The 19736-nt window shown below is 43.0% G+C and overlaps 2 protein-coding genes and 1 long non-coding RNA gene across 3 annotated transcripts in view; all 3 read left to right on the plus strand.

Annotated features, from left to right (window-relative positions):
* The window catches only part of LOC307131184, a 403239-nt gene that overhangs the window by 260837 nt on the left and 122666 nt on the right, over nucleotides 1-19736 (plus strand). The window lies entirely within an intron of this gene.
* The window catches only part of LOC307131170 (uncharacterized protein), a 129203-nt gene that overhangs the window by 17504 nt on the left and 91963 nt on the right, over nucleotides 1-19736 (plus strand). The window lies entirely within an intron of this gene.
* Nucleotides 6039-19736, plus strand: part of LOC307135558 (uncharacterized protein) — a gene marked incomplete at its 3' end in the record, with an annotated part of 31164 nt that continues 17466 nt past the window's right edge. The window contains exons 1-2 of the mRNA XM_079832128.1: nucleotides 6039-6056; nucleotides 15262-15485. Of these exons, the coding sequence (XP_079688254.1) occupies nucleotides 15323-15485 (163 nt within the window). The 5' untranslated portion in view covers nucleotides 6039-6056; nucleotides 15262-15322. The remainder of the gene's footprint in view (nucleotides 6057-15261; nucleotides 15486-19736) is intronic.

Genomic DNA, 19736 nt, shown 5'->3' on the forward strand with positions numbered 1-19736 from the left:
AATAACTCAATACTCATGCGTATGGAACAGAGTAACACATCTCGACCCTTACAAAAATTAGCCATGATTTTACTACAAATAAAACAAAACAAAAAAACACATGGTTATTATAGTAACCACAAACTTTTTGCTACACTTCCATGTTTTTTAACCAGTTTAACCATGGTATTTGTATTAAAACTGTGGTTATTCAAATGGTAATCAATACGCCAAAAAAAAAACATGGTTACTATAGTAAACCCATGGTTTATTTTCATACTGTTAAACTTAATATGACATGCCCATTTTGTTTCTTATTATTAATCTTTTAAAATAGTTTGCTGGATATTCAACCTGTGTTTAATGACTTTGGTAAAGTTGGTTTTATATTCACACATTGGGACTTTCGTACTCAATATCTCTCCATTGGCGCATGTGGAAAGATTTATATCAGTAAAGTATTCTTACCTGTCAGTCTACTACAAGTCATTTCTTCTTCCCTGAAATATTTGTTTTTCAGATGTGGATAAAATCATTGTTTCCTATGGACTTGGTCTGCATTCCTGGGAACGCTTACAAAAACGTCATATCCATTTATGCCATGGAATTACACAAAGTGAGCGATGCGTTTGCCGCAAATGTGTGATTTTCCCCTCAATTGCACCTTCTGCACAAGTTGAAAAAATATTTGTGACTTCCACAACAGAGTAGCAATAGTAGTTATCCCCAACATGTTTGATGATGGAAAAAATGGCAGAAATAAGTGTTTTGTAAGTCATCATGCGAGTAATATTAGCTTCACTTTTGGTGTGCACACACCATTAGGCGCTTGATATTTACTTTTTGTAATGATTATGATAGATTTATTAAAGCAGCACTAGGTAACTTTTCAACCTTCATAATATATTTTCAAGACTCTTGTGATGATACATCGACTTACAATAGGTTGAATGACACGTGAATGACACAAAATTCGACTGCTTTACAGCATATACGTCACTTCCTTTATTTGTCTTGCCTCAAGCTATAATGCAAATCGATTTTTCAAATTTGAAGATTAATCTATGGTAGCTTGATATTATATTGACGATATATGGTTATTATCTACCACTCAAACATTGAATTGAAGTATCATATATATTCTGTAAAACGGTAACCAATAGACCAGACTACTATAATGACGCTGGCTTGTAAACGTGAGCATCGCGATCATTTGGCGTTTGAAAAAAAAATTATAAACATAAAATTTATTAATTTATAAATTAAAATTATATTCATATGACATGCTGAAACATATGCCACTGTACCTGGGATGAAGACATTTCACACGCCACGCAAGCAGAACACCTGCATGTGAACTCCTGCAGTGTTCAGGACTATCATAGTTGTCATGTCAACAAATGCACATGTGATGCATCCCCTGATGTAGGATGACAGAGTTTACGACAGTAGTAGAGGACAATACTGTTTCCCAACTGTAGGGGGACCCCGAGAGCAAAACCTACCTAGTGCTGCTTTAATTGATTGATCAAGTATACACTTCTCCTGTCTAATTTGGCTTTCTTTTTTGTTTTCCTTATCCATTTCTATTATATCCAGTGTTTTAAAACTCCTTGGGTTAATGTGTACAGTAGCGTGTCTATGGCAACAATAGAATTGTATTCATTATTTTATAAATAATGCATTTGGCAGACGCTTTTATCCAAAGCGACTTACAGTGCCCTTATTACAGGGACAATCCCCCTGGAGCAACATGGAGTAAAGTGCCTTGCTCAAGGACACACTGGTGGTGACCGCTGAGATCGAACCAGCAACCTTCCGCATATCAGTTCCATGGTTTAACCCACTGGACCACCATCTTCTTGCTCAAGGACACACTGGTGGTGACCGCTGAGATCGAACCAGCAACCTTCCGCATATCAGTTCCATGGTTTAACCCACTGGATCACCATCTTCTTGCTCAAGGACACACTGGTGGTGACCGCTGAGATCGAACCAGCAACCTTCCGCATATCAGTTCCATGGTTTAACCCACTGGACCACCATCTTCTTGCTCAAGGACACACTGGTGGTGACCGCTGAGATCGAACCAGCAACCTTCCGCATATCAGTTCCATGGTTTAACCCACTGGACCACCATCTCACATAAATAACATTTAAGGATAACGTTTTTTTTTTTTAATGGATTAGGGAAATAGGGTATCTTTGTCAAAAATATTGCTTCATAATTAGCCCCCATTAATTGCAAATGCATAAGACACCTTTATGATTCTTAGAAATTAATATTTTTACCATGAAAGATTTATTTAATGTTTAAAGCCGTCTGAGACAAATCTTGAAATCCTAAAAGATTTCTCTGATCCTAGGCTAAAATCTGAAGTCTTTGATCCTTAGTTTGACATGTGCACCAACAACCGATTAATGACCGTTGCGATCAAATTTTACCTCGGACAAAATTCTGGCAGTGTCAGAAGATTTGAGGCGCAATCCTGCAGTGTGACTTCTCCTAGGACGACCGTCAAATCAAGAACCAGTAGGAGCGCAGAACCTGATGACGCATTTCGTGCAACAACATCAAATCACAACAGGGAACATGTCGAAAAGAGTCAGGTGAATGAAAAATGCCAGCGCTTGTTTTTGTTGTTTGCTGAACGCTACCATTGTGTCTGTGAATGCGGCTCACCGTTACCGAACGTGTCACGGATTGATGACGTAAAACTCAGTCCGTACGAGTCTCTTGCTTGCGTTCGTTTTTCCCGTCTGACTGTCGTACTGTCTGACATAATGACAACTGAGATCCTACAGTGTGACATTACATCAGGGATCATGTTCGTACAGTCTGACAAGCAACATTCGCAGAGGATTTAGAAAAATCGCAGTGTGCAGGACCCTTTAGATAATAATGTGTACACTCATGAATTCAGTGTATAAGTAAAACATGTTATATCTTTACACCTTACAGTTACAGTATTTATATATACCTTACAGTATTTTTAAAATACATACTGAAAAAAATGACAATGCGATAAAAAAAAATATTTTTTATTACTATGATTTAAAAGAGAATTTAAATAAATGTAAAATGTATTTTTATAGATGTAGGTATTAAAGCTTATTATTTAAATGTAAAGAAACCCTGGAGGAATGCGCTGTCAAAGAGCCCTCGCCGTTGTGGGGAATCCGTGGTCCCAGCGAGCAGCTGAGCAGATTCTGCCGCCATGGACACTCGAGCCGGTGGGATGGACTGACTTAAAAACCTCAAAATTAACATTAGCAAAATATTACTCCTTAAACATTAGAAAGGAAGACTATTTCAAACTCCATATGTGAAAGTACGTTTTATTTAGCAAAAGGCATTATTTGCCAGCATTATAACAGACCTCTGTATACATTAGAATGTAACTGTATTAGACACAACAAATGAAAAGGACAGAGGTGTAGAAAACTAGTGCATCCAGAGATACAGGAAAAACTCTTTAACAAGTAAATTATTTTTTTAAACGCAATCTGGGTGCTAGTGGCATTCAGTAACGCAATCCCAGTAAATACTAAGTGAACACAAAATCTGTGTTCTGGAAAATTTCTAAATTTGAGAAGTATTACAATAGACTGTAACAATATTAGTCACAAGAAGTGAAATAAAAGACAATACACAGTCTCTTGTGCATCCAGAAGATTTAGACAGCAATCTGGGTGCTAGTGGCTTTCAGTAATGCAATCCCAGTAAATACTAAAATGAAAATGCAATTCTCCACTTCACTGGGAAATTTCAAATCTTGAGCTCAGTGTTTAATAGGGCAACTACAGCAGTCACAACAACTGAAAAGAACAGAAAATAAATTGTATCGAGCTCGTACATCCATTCTTCTTACTCCTTAATCAGTAGCTCATTTTTTAGACTCAGCAATCTGGGTGTTAGTGGCTTTGAGTCATCCAAACCCAGTAAGACTTTTTGGATGAAGTTAAAGGTGTGGGTCAGCTCTTTGGGGTAGTTGAGATGTAATGCATATATCAAACCAAACATCAAAAGAAAAGCATCAGCCAACCTGGAAATGTCCCTTAGAACAATGTCACCTTCCAGCACTTCAGCAATTCCAGCAGGGTCAAACTGAACAGTGGAACTGAGATGTATAAAAACCTACATTCCACATCTTGAAAAACACAGAGTCATCTTCGTGCAAGTAGACAGGGAGGGCTTGAAGTGCAGCTGTACGTCTGTTGTTAATATCATAGTGATCCTGAACAAAGACAGAACTGTCTTAGTGATGCAAGAGAAAAGAAATATCTATATCACCTGTCACTTAGTGAAAGATCACTAATGTGGTGTTTGCGTATTGCACTGGCAAAGCATCTGTCAATTGAACAGAAAACATTATTGCGATGTAGTTTAGTGCACTAATCCCACGGCAAAGGCTCTGATCTAATTACATAGGTCGTGCGGATTTCAGAATGAATTCCACAATGTTCACGCAAGCAGCGCATGATTCAGAGCGGCTCTGATCACACACTCACACACCACCATCACTGCACGTGCTGTGAGTTTACCTGCATTTTTGTCTACTCCTGTGTATCCAAGTGGCTTATATTTGGTTCTTGCATTGATGTGACATGACATTTGTAGCGATGTTGCACTTTGACAGTCAGTTTGAGATGTAGAATACATTATTGTATATTTGGATAGTTTACTAAATAAAACTTTACTCTTATCATAATTGTGTTGTTTTAAACCCCAAACATTTAACTGAGAATATTCTTCATTAACAATTATTCAGTTATTTGTAAATATGCAATTTAATTATAAAAATAAATAAAAATTCAAAGTAGTTTTGATGTAGCTGGCTACATTTTGGTAGTAACTTTTTCAGAAGGGTAGCTTGACTGTAGTTTAAAGGGATAGTTCACCCCAAAAATGAAAATTATCTCATGTTTTACTCACCCTCAAGTCATCCTAGGTGTATATGATATTCTTCTTTCAGACGAATATAATCAGAGTTATATTAAAAAAGTCCGGGCTAATCCAAGCATTATAATAGCAGTAATAGTTGCTAGTTAGATACTTGTAGTGTATCTAACTACTTTTCCAGAAGGGTAGCATGACTGTAGTTTAACTACTTTAATGTATAAGTTGCTTGTAGCTTGTCAAACTACTGTTTCAGAGTAGCTTCCCCAACACTGCACATATAACACTATTATTTACCTGTTCCACAGAGTATCAGAGTTGTACTCTCAAGTTTGCTCTTTATATTGGCAAGAAATAGCCTATATGCAACAGTATGAAGAAACATTATTGTAAGTAATTTTCAGAGCAGTACATCTGATAAACTTCTTCTTATTCTGAGTGATGTGACCGGCACGACAGGATGAGTTGAAGGGCGTTTCAGGGCTTGTTTTTACCCCTGAACAAAAACCCCTAAATATTTAGTGTAATTTTTCGTTTGATTTTCATAAACAAAACGAAAAATAAAATCAAAACGTTTCTTATTTCTCATTTTTAGAAATACGTTAGAAACTGCAGTTTTTAGCCTCCTTGTTAGTACGCTCCTTATTCAGTTTTCCACCCCATTTATCTAATATAAGGAAAATAAATCAGAGAGGACACAATCACAATTAACTGTACACTATTTTATTAGTAACATATTGCAAAATGTTAATTATTGATTGTTGCATATTTTTTTGTTTGTTGAGTCTGTGGCTCTAAAAAGGTTTAATTATATTGACAAACGTTTATTATTTTTGCTCTTTAGAAAAATTGCAACAAACAAAAATGGGTCTGTCATTGAAAAAAGTTCCCAACCCTGTACATGGTTTCTGCACACAGAACAGAATCTCACATATTAGATGTGGTTCAAACTCTTTCTCTTTCTTTGGTAATTAATTTTAGCACATCAATGGCCAACACGTGTTTAAATATGTATTTCAACTAGAATTCAACTGATATGTGTTGTATTATCTGTATGTGATTGTCTATACACATCTGTGACTTGAGCATGGGAGCAGGACTTTTATTTTGGAGTGGTGTTGTGACGTCATACGGCCGCGCCGCGCTCGTGCATCTGTTGTGTTTCTGCTGAAGAAAGGTTTGTGTTTTAAGCTTTTAAAGTGCTTACATCAATGAAAACTGTCCAGACAATGTTATCGTTTTAACAAGAACCGTTAAATGACTGTTTGATTATTGAACTTAACATTATAACGCATTATCTAACATTAATGAACTTTATTCTGTGTAAGTAAAGCCCAATCCATACATGAGGAACAGAAAAGATCGCATTTCTTTCAGTTTATCAGTTTATATCATAAACATGAATTCGGTCACTGGCGGGTAGAGATGAGAGAAACCGAGCTTCTGAAACTCATCACAGGCTCAAAATCAAGTGGAGGTGGAAACATTTTCTGTGCTTTGTTCATTAAATAATCGTAATGAATTTAATCCTTTGTAAATTATCATTTTGCGTGTAAGATTACAGATAACACATTTAAATGTTTAAGTGTTTATTCAAGTAAACAACCACAACAATCTGGCCAAAGAAAAGGGTTTAAATGCATCATTGATATATTTCTACATCACTATAGGACATCTGTACATCTGTGTTTGTGGAACTAATGGTCACTCTTTTATTTGTTAAACACAATCCAGAATCCACTAAGGACACACTCCACTTCATTATAGAGAAAACAATACATTAATACAAATATATAATCATAAGCTGGGCCATTCCTGTTATACAGTGACTTTTCTGTCTCTATGATTTACTTATATTTTCTATAAAATGAGTCGCATATTTATTTTTTTAAAAATGGCTTAAATTACATATTTTGGCCTTCTTTATCACTTAAACAGATATAATAGACATTAAAAATACAATATTGTGTTTACACATCTTTTTATTGATGTATGCATTCAATCGTATCATGTCCTCGTGCAAAGTATTTAAATTCCAGTTGGTGTGCGTCTGATGCCGATTCAGAGTCCTTGTGGTGTGTGTGTGTGTGTGTGATCTAACAGACACCCAGTACCAGCGAGTACAGCATTGTTTAGAAGCCACAATAAACTCCAGCAAGTCATTTTATGCAAATTCACAGCCCTTTATCTACAGATGAAGTATTATAATGCAAAATATCAAATTGGAGAGTTTTACGGCACTGATACGTGAAATATGAATGACAAATGAATAACAAAAATGATCTACCGGTCAATATTGAGTGTTCATGTGTTCCAGTTCTTTACTGCGGATATAACCTGAGGAGATGTGGGAACTTTAAAGTCCAGGTGTTGAGACACACAAACTTTTCCTGGTGGTTATCTGTGTGTGGTGTCCGACTTTGGAATGGGTTGGGGAAACAGCTCAAGCAATGCCCAAATATTTATCGATTTAAAGCAAGATACAAAGAAATTGTGTTGGCAAAATATAAGGCTGAAGGAGGGATCGTGGTGTTGTGATTAGTGATGATCTTAATTGTTCTTACTATTTATATTGATATTATAAATGGAGATATAATTATAACTGAGCGGAATATGACTACATAGATAGTAAATAATGGAGAGTAAATAATAATAATAATAATGATATTATATGATATATATGACCACTATATTGTAATCTACAACAAAATTGCACTATAAAGTCTTTGCACCGGTAATGATGTTATTATTATTATTGTGATGTAGTGGAGATTGTAATTACTATTATTGTTATTATTTTTATTAGAAAACGATACTCGGTTACTTAACGTAACCTCGGTTCCCAGTATTGCGTAAGTTCCTTACGCATCGGGAAAGTATTCTTTCTTCGAGATTTCTGAAAAACCCAAAATTATCCTTAATTTTGTAACATTGTCAACGCAGTGCGGCAGCCTGGCAGACCATAGCAGGCTATTCCAGCGTGCTATTGGCTGCTCTGCTGGCAACTGCAGCAGCCTATCGGTGAGCCCGCGTGACGTGGCGACCAATGAGGGCGCTTCGCGCCCACCTGGCCTCATTTGCATACAGGTGGGGCGTGGCCACGTGTATATAAGGGGCGCTCACGGGCTGCATATTCGGTTTTCGTAGTTCTGAAGCGTAAAAGCCCGCGGGGCGCACGGCAAGGAACGCAATACTCGTTCCCTCTTCTAGAGAGAACCGAGGTTACGTTAAGTAACCGAGTATAGTTCTCTTACGAGAGGTTCTCTCGTATTGCGTAAGTTCCTTACGCAGCGGGAACATATTGTCAACGCCGTGCGCGCCTCGTGTACAGCATATGTATCCCAGGGAACCGGGGACCATAACACTGCTCGGGCAGGGTGGCCCGTAAGGAAAACGGGCCACCACATATACAGACACTTCATTCGAACTGACGGGTGGTTACGACGGGTGGTTACAACACCCTGTCCCATGAATGAGGGAACGGCACCTGCCGGTCTCCTTCAAATTCACCACACCTTGTCTTATGAGCGAGGGAGCGGCACCGCCGGTCACCTTCGAACTCACAACAGCTTGTCTCGTAAATGAGGGAACGGCACCGCCGGTCTCCTTCAAACTTACGTAAGCATAGTACCGAACTTGCTACCAGTACATGAGCTGTGTCTGCACAGAAAACACTGGGCAGAGCTAACAGCCCTACTGAACTGATAACACTTTCGCCTGTAAGGCAGGAACTTCCAGATTATAGAATCTCACGAATGTAGACGGAGAGGCCCAGCCTGCCGCCATACAAATGTCGTGGATGGAAATCCCACTGGCCCAAGCCCACGAAGAGGCCATGCCTCTAGTGGAGTGTGCTCTGACACCTATTGGGCACTGCAGGTGTTTGGAAGCGTAAGCTGCTGCAATCGCGTCCACTATCCACCTGGACAGGGTCTGTTTCGAGGAGGCGAGACCTTTAGTGCGCCCTCCAAACGAAACGAATAGCTGCTCAGAACGCCTGAAGGCGGTGGAGCGTGTGACATAAATCCTCAATGCCCTCACAGGGCAGAGGACATTGCCACCGTCCCCCTCGTCGGATGCTGGCAGAGCCGAGAGGGAGATGATCTGCGCCCTGAAGGGAGTGCCGATCGCTTTGGGGACATAACCATGTCATTTGGACCGAACTCCATACACGTCGGGCTCACTGAGAGCGCGTGTAGATCCCCCACGCGTTTTACCGAAGCCAGAGCTATCAGAAACGCGGTTTTTAGCGAAAAGAACCTCGGTTCCACGGCTTCGAGCGGTTCGAAGGGATGAGCCTTCAGGGCCTCTAGGACCAAGGCCAGATCCCATATAGGAACCGACTGGGGCCGCGGGGGATTCATCCGCCTGGCTCCTCTGAGGAAACGGATGACGAGCTCGTTCCTTCCTGGCGTGCTACCTAGCGTCGTCTGGGCGAACGCTGTTATAGCCGCCACATACACTTTGAGCGTGGAAGGGGACCTGCCCAGTTCCAAAAGCTCCTGGAGGAAGGAGAGCACCCGCTGGACCCCACATTGCTGTGGATCCAATCCCTTGGAAGTGCACCACTTAGTGAACACGACCACTTAGAACTATATAACCGCCTCGTCGAGGGGGCTCTAGAGTGCGAGATCGTGTTCATAACCCCTTTGGGCAGGTCAACGGGTATCCGTTGGTCACCCATACATGCAGAGACCATCGCTCTGGATGGGGATGCCAAACTGACCCTCCTGCTTGAGAGAGGAGGTCTGCTCTCAGCGGAACTGGCCAGGGGGGTGAGTGCGACAGCTTCACCAGCTCTGGGTACCAAACCTGGTTCTCCCAGCGCGGCGCTATAAGGAGCACCGGGCGGCGCGTCTCCCTGATTTTCGCTATGACCTGGGGCAATAGGGAAATCGGCATACAGCGGGAGGCTGGGCCAAGTTTGGGACAGCGCATCCTCGCCTTTGGATAGAAACCTCGGGCAGCGGGCGTTCTCTTTCGTTGCAAAGAGGTCGAGCTCCGCTCTGCCGAATAGGCGCCATACCAGCTGGACTGTCTGGGGGTGCAGGGACCATTCGCCTGGGAGAATGAGGCCCCTGGACAACTTGTCCGGGCCCACATTGAGGAGGCCCGGCACGTGCGTGGCTCTTAGCGAGCGCAGCAAGCTGTGTGCCCATAGGAGCAGGCGTTCTGTCAGATCGGCCAGACACCTGGACCTGACACCGCCTTGCCGGTTCACGTAGGGGACCACCGTGGAATTGTCCGACCGGACCAACACGTGGTGTCCCCATATAAGAGAGAGAAACTGCTTGAGCGTGTTCTCTACCGCTATCATCTCCAAACAATTTATGTGTAGGAGTTTTTCCCGGCTTGACCAGAGGCCCGAGGCCGCCCTGCCCTCGAAAACGGCGCCCCAACCCGAGGTGGAGGCGTCCGTCGAGATAATCTTGCGGTGTGAGATGGCTCCCATTGTCACTCCCCGCTGGTACCAGTCGGCTACTAACCAGGGCTCTAGGGCTGAAACGCAGCCCTGAGTCACTCTGATCCGAAAGCCTCCGGACGCCCATGCTCTGTGAGGCACTCGGGCGTTTAACCAGCGTTGCAGCGGGCGCATACGCATTAGGCCCAGCTGGAGCACAGCTGCAGCTGAAGCCATACGTCCCAGCATCCTCTGAAAAAGCTTTAGAGGTGCGATTTTGCACGGCCGGAAGTACGCCGCCATGCGCTGAACTTGGCGCGCGCGTTGGGGTGACAGGCGGCCTGACATTGCCACAGTGTCCAGATTCAAACCCAGGAATGAGGTTGATTGCGTGGGCACTAATGAGCTCTTGGTCCAATTGACCGTGAGCCCCAGGCTGTCCAGATGGCTGAGCAGCACTGCCCTGTGGGCGAGGAGCTCGGCCTCTGACTGTGCCAGGATGAGCCAATCGTCCAGATAATTCAACACTCGCATCCCTTGACTTCTTAGGGGAGCGAGGGCGGCGTCCATGCACTTCGTAAATGTACGGGGTGCTAGCGAGAGGCCGAACGGAAGGACGGTGTATTGATAAGCCTGGCCGTCGAAGGCAAATCGTAAGAATGGCCTGTGACGCGGCGTTATCTTGATTTGAAAGTATGCGTCTTTCAAATCTAGGGAAATTAGCCAGTCTCTCGGGCGAATATGCGCGAGGATCTGCTTGGTCGTGAGCATCTTGAACGATCTTCTCATAAGAGCTTTGTTCAGACGCCTCAGATCCAGAATCGGTCTGAGTGACCCGTCCCTTTTTGGCACGAGAAAATACCGGCTGTAAAAGCCTGACTTGCTCATAGAATGGGGAACCGGTTCTATAGCCCCTTTGCAAAGCAGTGTAGCTATCTCCGCTCGAAGTAGGTGTGCTACTTCCTCGCTCACCCTCGTCTCTGTACGCGCAGAGAAGCGCGGAGGACGGCGAGCGAACTGCAGAGTATAGCCGTGCTTTACTGTTCTCAGCACCCATTCTGATACACCTGGAATGGCTTCCCACGCTCTCGCGTGTGCCACACGGGATAGAACGGCCTCCGGGCTCAAAACGCCGCGTCCCGCGGGTTCGATGGCCCGTATGTGAGGGGCGGGCGCAGAGCGCGCGCTCTCTGTGCTGTGGGCCAGCTGATCGCTCGCGATGGCTGGCCGCCTTACACACTGTGTCTCTGCCGCATCGAGCGGGGAGTACCCTGTGTGTGGCCCTACACTCATCGTCTCGACCACCCCGGGCGGAGAACGAATGGTGTGTGGCGCGGCGCCGGGGGCAGAATGTTCGCGAAAAATGTGTGAGCGCGTTTGAGCGGGCACAACTCTTACGCGTGGAACATGACAGGTTAGTAATGGCTGTGTGACAGCGCGTGTGGTGGTTAGGCGTGGGCGCAAACAAGCGGACACGTGACCTAACTCTGGCACTCGAGCGGCCGGTGGCCGCTTTATGTGAGTGAGAGACATGGGACTTGTGGTGCTTGGGTGCAGGGGTGAACACAGAAAAGTGGGCACGTTTACTGCATTTAACACACATACGGCTTGAGCCGTGCCACCAGACAAAATGCATCTTTTGTGATTTCTCTGGTTCGCCGTAAAAACGGCGTTTGTGGGCAGGCGAGAGGGCGGTTTTGCCGGCTCGTTGGCTGCGCGAGAACCATCTGCAGCTGCCACAATGGTGGGGGCTGACAGGAAGAAGAGTTTTGACGGTGGTCCGGCCGCGGCGGGACTCAGCCGTCGTTTCCCCCCTCTGGCTAGGAGGATTTATGAGGCTCGGACTTCAGCGTGATCCTGGGCCGGGGACCCCGAGGGGGAGGCGGCTTGCCTCTGCTCGAGGAGCGCGATCTGGCGCAGCGCGGAGCTCGGTGCTGGCTGGTCACGAGGACGGCAAGCAGCGGAGCTGTTGCTAGCGCCGGGGCGTCGAGGCAGAAAGAGGTTCATGGCTTGAGTCGTCTTCTGTACCTTGGAAAAACGATCGAAGATCCCCTGGACCGCTGGGCCGAAGAGTCCGGAAGGAGAGAGCGGGGCGTTGAGAAAAGCTGCGTGCTCCGTTTCTCGCATATCCGCGAGCGTGAGCCAGAGGTGGCGCTCAGCTACCGTGAGAGTGGCCATAGAGCGTCCGAGGGCCTGTGCTGCCGCTTTGGTAGCGCGAAGGGAGAGATCCGTCGCGCTTCTCAAATCCGTGATCAACTCCGTGTCTTTGCTTCTCTCGTCCAAGTCGCGGAGGAGATTAGCTTGGAGGATTTGCAGCACGGCCATAGAGTGCAGAGCAGACGCAGCTTGACCGGAGGCAGCGAAAGCGCGGCCGATCAGCGATGACGTCATTCTGCAGGCCTTAGACGGGAGGGCAGCCTTTGAGCGCCAACCAGAGGGCGGGCAAAGGTGCGCTGCGACCGCCTCTTCCACCGGAGGGATAGCGTTGTAGCCTTTCTCAGCCGCGCCGTCAACTTGTGAGAGCGTCGATGAAGCATGAGATGAGACCCTCGCGGAGAATGGCGCGTTCCAGGACTTTGCGAGCTCCTCGTGAAGCTCCGGCAGAAAGGGTGCAGTCCTGGAGGTGGGCGCACGGCGGCGACTGTTTAGGAAGCATCCGTCAAGTCGATTCGGCGCTGCCACCTTGGGCGGAGACCATTCGAGGCCTAGCTGCTCGACAGCCCGGGTGAGAAGGCGCAACAGTTCCGCGTCCTCACCCGATCGAGAGCGCCCGGATGTCCGGATTGAAGAAGCCGCGGAAGACCAGCCCTCGCTGTCGGAAGCCATGATGGAACAGATGTCGGCGCGTTCCGCGCCCGCATCCGCCTCATCCCCGAAGGCGACAACAGAAATGGCGGCCTGGGGTGGGGGCGGGGAGGGCGAGAGAGAAGCCGGCGGGAAGGGATCCGGCGAGCTTCTCTCTGCGAACTCCGGAGTCCGCTGCGAGCGGCGCTTCTTCTTGCGCGGCTTAGCAGGGACTGGAGGGATGTCATCCTCAAACTGGTCGAGTCGAGCCCGCAGGGTCGACATCGACAGTTCTTCTCCGGGCATCCGCCGGCGAGGAGTGCGGCAGCGGCGTGATCACGGCCCAGGCAGAGAGCGCAGATCACGTGGCGGTCTCCGGAACTGAGCGGCGCGCGACACGAGCCGCAGTTGGAACGAGACATTTTGAATCAAACGCTCGGCTCTTTTTGGGAAAAGTGTGACGCAGCGGCGACAACACTTGAGCAATAAAGGATATGGGCTGCCGGATAGCAGAGCAGGCACGGATGGCTGAAGGTGGCGAGATGCTGCCGGCTTCTTCAGGCGCTGTCCTTTGCTTGCTCGTCTGCACGATCACGCCGGCGGGTTCCAGATCCAGCGATGCGGAGGGCTTCGCTGAAGAAAAGAAAATCGAATATGCAGCCCGTGAGCGCTGCTTATATACACGTGGCCACGCCCCACCTGTATGCAAATGAGGCCAGGTGGGCGCGAAGCGCCCTCATTGGTCGCCACGTCACGCGGGCTCACCGATAGGCTGCTGCAGTTGCCAGCAGAGCAGCCAATAGCACGCTGGAATAGCCTGCTATGGTCTGCCAGGCTGCCGCACTGCGTTGACAATGTTACAAAATTAAGGATAATTTTGGGTTTTTCAGAAATCTCGAAGAAAGAATACTTTCCCGATGCGTAAGGAACTTACGCAATACGAGAGAACCTCTCGTAAGAGAACTGTGATTTAACAATATAATACGATGTGGGTATATTTTATATAGTATTACATGATTATTATAAATACCGGGATATATTTGTATATTTATGTTAATGAGGATTATTACATTGCATTATTGTGTTGATTGAGATGGTCATAATGTAATTGGGTATTTTGTATATAAAATATTATAATATCACATCAGTTATTAGTAATTTAACAGACAATGACAGCAGCTATATGGGGTAATATAAATTAATTGGGGGTGGAAGTAAATAAGTCCTACTTCTTTCCACTCCGTTTCAAGCAAGTGTGTGTGTGTGTGTGTGTGTGTGTGTGTGTGTGTGTGTGTGTGTGTGTGTGTGTGTATATATGGGATATAAGCTATTATATTTTTTCTATGTATATTGTGTGTGTGTGTGTGTGTGTATATATATATATATATATATATATATATATATATATATATATATATATATATATATATATATATATATATATATATATATATATATACTGTATTTAATTATATATATACTGTATTTAATTATATATATTATTTTTTACTTTATTTTTATTTTTTGTTGCTCGAAATAAACTTCGGTCAAATCAAATACGTAACCATAGACTTTAAAAGTAAAAAAACAACAACTTTAATTTAACAATGTATATATTTCTCTGTCGATCACACTAAGCTATGGGATGCTTTAGATGACTCATTATATTAGAATGATTACTGGAGGATCATGAGCCGCTGATATTTATCTCTGATTATTTAATTATCATGTCCGGTCTAATCCAGGCATGAAATTTGATGGAAGTGGCCGCCCTTGTAATTCTCTATGCAGGAAAAACCCTGTAACAGTGAATCATTCTGTGTAGCGATTGATTCAGTTGACTGAGTCGAATCACTTCAAACACTGACGACTCCTGCTGGTCAAACAGTGTAAATGCAATGAGAACAAACAAACGTTTATTATGACAACTTCTGCAAACCAACTGTTAATGTTTTCATGGTAATGTAGTTTATTTGATCTAATCTACAAATCATAAATGTAAAGCATAAGTGTATAAATACAAAACATACTATATAATATGTGCTCTTAATAATTTGTAGTGTGATTGAGTGTTTTTATGGGCAGTTTTATGAGAGTTTTTGTCCTTTACCAGTAACTGAACTAGAGCTGAGTGAGACACTCAGAGATTTAGTTGGGATGTGTTTCTATTTCTGTTAATTATTCTCATCTTAAACAGGACAAACACACAGAAAAACTCCAGGAGAAGCGACCGAGATCCACGTGACACTATTATAAAGATGGAGTTTATTAAAGAGGAGAGTGAAGACGTAAAGTTTGACGACACATTGAGAGTGAAACATGAAGAAACTGAGGAACAAACAAAGATGGCGTTTATTAAAGAGGAGAGTGAAGACGTAAAGTTTGACGACACATTGAGAGTCAAACATGAGGAACCAACAGGTTGGTTTCATTCTCAAAGCTGAACAGAAATGAGTGATATTTTTGAAGAGTTTCCTAATTAAAGCATTTTTATCTTTCATGAAGTAGGTTTCCTCATGTGGACAGACATGTAGACATCACATGACCAGACAAATACTCATTACTACGATGTCACACATTAGATTAGGGAAAATAATACGAAAGAGGCCTGAAAAAATATTTTGTGGAACATAACCCAATATCTTCTTTTTTTGTAAAGATATATACATACAAGTGTAAAATATGTAAGTGCACTGGGAGTATCAGCAGATTCCCTTCCCATCACAACAATTAACAAGATCAGGAAGGATATATAAACTAAATTAAGCAAATGAAATGCACAATTATAGAAATAAAATCTGTATTCATCACACTCTTTTGCTATTTAATTTATTGTGAAATTAAGCACACACCATTTATCTAGTTCAGGGGTCTTCAAATAAAATTGCTTGAGGTCCAGTAAATGAACCCTCGTCAGTGGCCGAGGTCCGGACAATTATATACCTAAAAACAATAATTTATGTTTATTGCCAGACTAAAGAAATTAGTGTAGATATATTTTGTTCAATTAAGAACAAATGCTAATATGTTCTCATATGGACAGAACATGTCTGTTCATATTGTTAAAGCAAACATAGGTAATCCTTCACAAATTGATCTCATGTTGTTGTTGTTGTGTTTTGTCCTTTAAGTTACTTTGGTACAAAATATCTTAATTAAACCAGTAACCATGTCTGACAAAAATATGATGAACTAAAAATGCCTTCATCTCTAAATCTGCACTCAAAATACATTCATTTCAACATTACTAGCAACTAAAGTGCTTTTTCCTACAGTCGATATTGCATCTGAAATATAAGTGACTTGATGTTAATTAATTGTTTATGGAACTGGCGTATGAAATCAACGTCATTTTCAGTCGTGATGGTAACCATTTTTATGTAGAAAATAGGACTGGAGTCGAAATATCAGTCAAAAATACAAACATGTATTTGGTTCTAACTAAACTGAAATTTCTATGAACTTCTATCCTGACCTGTCTTTTTTAGGTAAGCAGAACTGAAATACCGGTGTAAATCTATGCGTCTCTTAACATTTTCTCACACACACACACACACACACACACACACACACACATCGACACACACACATCGAAGTGTCATCGATTTTGACAGTTTTCTCTACTGTGCATGCAATCTTTTTCATTCAGCAACACAAAAATAGACGTAAAGTAGTAAGTTCTTTGACAAAATTACATTTCCTTAATAGTCTAAACACAATCTTACATTGCCACTTTATCCGTCATTGCAGCTTCTTGAACACACAACACTAAATATGTTCAACCCAAGCTAAGACTGGATATAGGCTTTATTAGTTTACTGTCATATGCACACCATGTTTTACAGAGTTGCATAAGTTATTAAACAATATTTAATATTGTTTTATATAATGACCACTAGGAGGTTTTCTAGGTATATGTTTTCCTTGATTGGTTGAAAATGTTGCTTTGAGGTTGAGTTGAAAATGAAAGTAAAAAAGTAATGCACATTCGTTGAATTTTACCATGAAATTTTACCATGTAACAAACACAATAATGATTTATCTCCTATCTACCCACAAATAATTTGAATGTTTTTTTTTGTACTTGGCCCGCTTGATCGGTGGATATAGAACCGCGCATTACACGCGCACACACACCCTACGCGTTAGCAGAGCATAAGCAGCACTTATGTTAACAGATTAGGCATATCTTAACTTCAAGGTTACTTTTATCATGTAAACTACCTATATACAGCATGTTATATGCATATGTGTTTGGGACAGAGGGGAACACGGCCGCATTCTCAGCAGATATATGCTGCCCATCATAAATCAAAGCACGAGACAGACAGGGGTCGGAGGAGAACAGGTGAAAAAGTTACAGAATGGACAAAACTTGTCTGTATTTAAAATACACAAGCTGCGGTTCAGCTGCGTGAGGCAAACGCTGCCAATGTGAAAGCACAACGGGCACACGCTGCTCCTGCTCTCCATACGCACAGCTTCTCCGCACTAGCCTACTTGTATGTGCGGTGTGAAACCGATCAGCTAAACTTCCCTGCGGTCAAATCGGCATGATCAAAACTTCCGCGATTTGTAATTTTCCTTTAAATAACAAGTCAAGAGAGTGAAAACGCACATCAAGAAAGGAATGTTATTTCACTATTTAAGATAGCCCGTCGGGCAGGGCAGTGATACATTTTCGTAGCCCAACTGGAAAACACATTAGCCCCGGGACGTCGGGCTAGCGATTTTGCGAACCCTGCATGTGTTCTGATCAGGTCCAGATGGGCTTCGTCCCATACGATGAAACTCAGTTTCACTGCTGACAGTTCTGGCCTCAAGCCATTGAGAAAAATGTTGCGGGGTTCTGACAATTGAATTGAAGTGAATTGAAAGCATTTATTGAATTGAAATAATTTATTGTCATTGTATTTGCATACAACAAAATTAGGAGAGCTGCTCCAGAAAGATGGTTGAAAGACATGCATATAACCAGATAACCATTACCACAAGACATAAACTGTAGAATATACAGTACCATTACAGACTTAGTATTCACATTAACCTCTCATTTAGTGCATTTGTTTCAGTCCTAATATTTAAAGTGTTCACTTGGTGATATTTTTATATATTTGGCATTTTGAGTTTAGAGTCCGGAATGCCACTGGAAAGAAGCTGTCCCTTAGTCTTGTGGTCCTTGATCTTAAGGATCTGTATCTTCTGTCTGAGGGCAAAAGGTTAAACGGGTGGTGCCCTGGATGTGATGTGTCCTTAGTGATGTTGCTGGCCTTTGAGAGATGGTGGGAGCAAGAAATGATTTCCAGGGAGAGTAGCGAACAGCCAGTTATGTTTATTTTTTGTAAACACTCCGTACAACTGTAGTACCACACTGTAATACAGTACATTAACATGCTTTCAATATTGGTAGCACCAATAGTGGACACCAGCAATTTAGAGTCTAAATTATGTTTCCTGAGGACTCTAAGGAAATACAGTCTTTGTCTGCAACATCTCAGAAATTATCAAAAAAGCACAGCAAAAAGAGCTTGTTGGATATTTGGCCTCCCAGGAACTTAAAGGTGTGGATCCTCTACACACAGTCTCCATTGATATAGAGTGGGGCTGGTTTCACGCTGCGCCTCCTGAGGTCAAAGATTTGCTCGTCTTTAAAGTGTCAAGTCAAGTCAACTTTATTTATATAGCGCTTTTAACAATGCAGATTGTTTCAAAGCAGCTTTACAGTGTTAAACAGGAAAATAATGCAGCATAATTTTATTAAGCTGTATAGCCATTCTGGAGAAAATGGTGATGTCATCAGTTCATTTCAATTATCATACAGTGACAGTGTGGGCTTTAGATCAGTAATTAAGTTTATATGGTTAATTTAGTTTAATAATTAGATATTTAGTTGAAAAATTTAGAAAAATATAGTGTCCCCAACTGAGCACGCCAAGCCAGAGGCAACAGTGGCAAGAAAACCAAAACCCCATCAGGTGACCTAATGGAGAAAAATAAACCTTGGGAGAAACCAGGCTCAGTCGGGGTGCCAGTTCTCCTCTGGCCAATTAACAAACAGCGTAGTATTATTATTATTATTATTATTCTGGCAACTTTACAGGTCAGAGGTCATAATAGATAGGAAATATCGAAGGACCGGAGGCAACACGCTAGAGACGGGTTTATTGCGGATGACATATCGATTTAAGTATTATTAAATTGTAATATTCGAACAATCAGAGTCATCACGCTGGAGACGGGTTTATTGAGGATGCCGTGTCGATGAGGCAGTTGCAGGGGGAGTCTAATCACGATCTCTGCAGACACTTCAGGGTCATGCGTTGGTCTTCTCTGGGCGCAGGTCCAGCATCTGATCTGGATCCGGCCCGGATCCGGCTGACTGCAGTAAACCTCGGGATAAAACAGAGAGACTATCATTAGTGTAGATGCCATTCTTCTGATGATGTAACGAGTACATCATGTGTTATAGGAAGTGTTCCCGGTTCCGGCTGACCTAGTTAATGCAGCCTAACAATCATTTCATTGAAAAAGTGTTTTATGTGTATGCCACAGAAAAGAGATGTGTTTTTAGTCTAGATTTAAACTGACAGAGTGTGTCTGCTTCCCGTACAATGCTAGGAACACTGTTCCAAAGTTTAGAAGCTAAATAGGAAAAGGATCGACCGCCTGCAG

This window comes from Gobio gobio, assembly GCF_949357685.1.
Source record: "Gobio gobio genome assembly, chromosome: 1".
NCBI lineage: Eukaryota > Metazoa > Chordata > Actinopteri > Cypriniformes > Gobionidae > Gobio > Gobio gobio.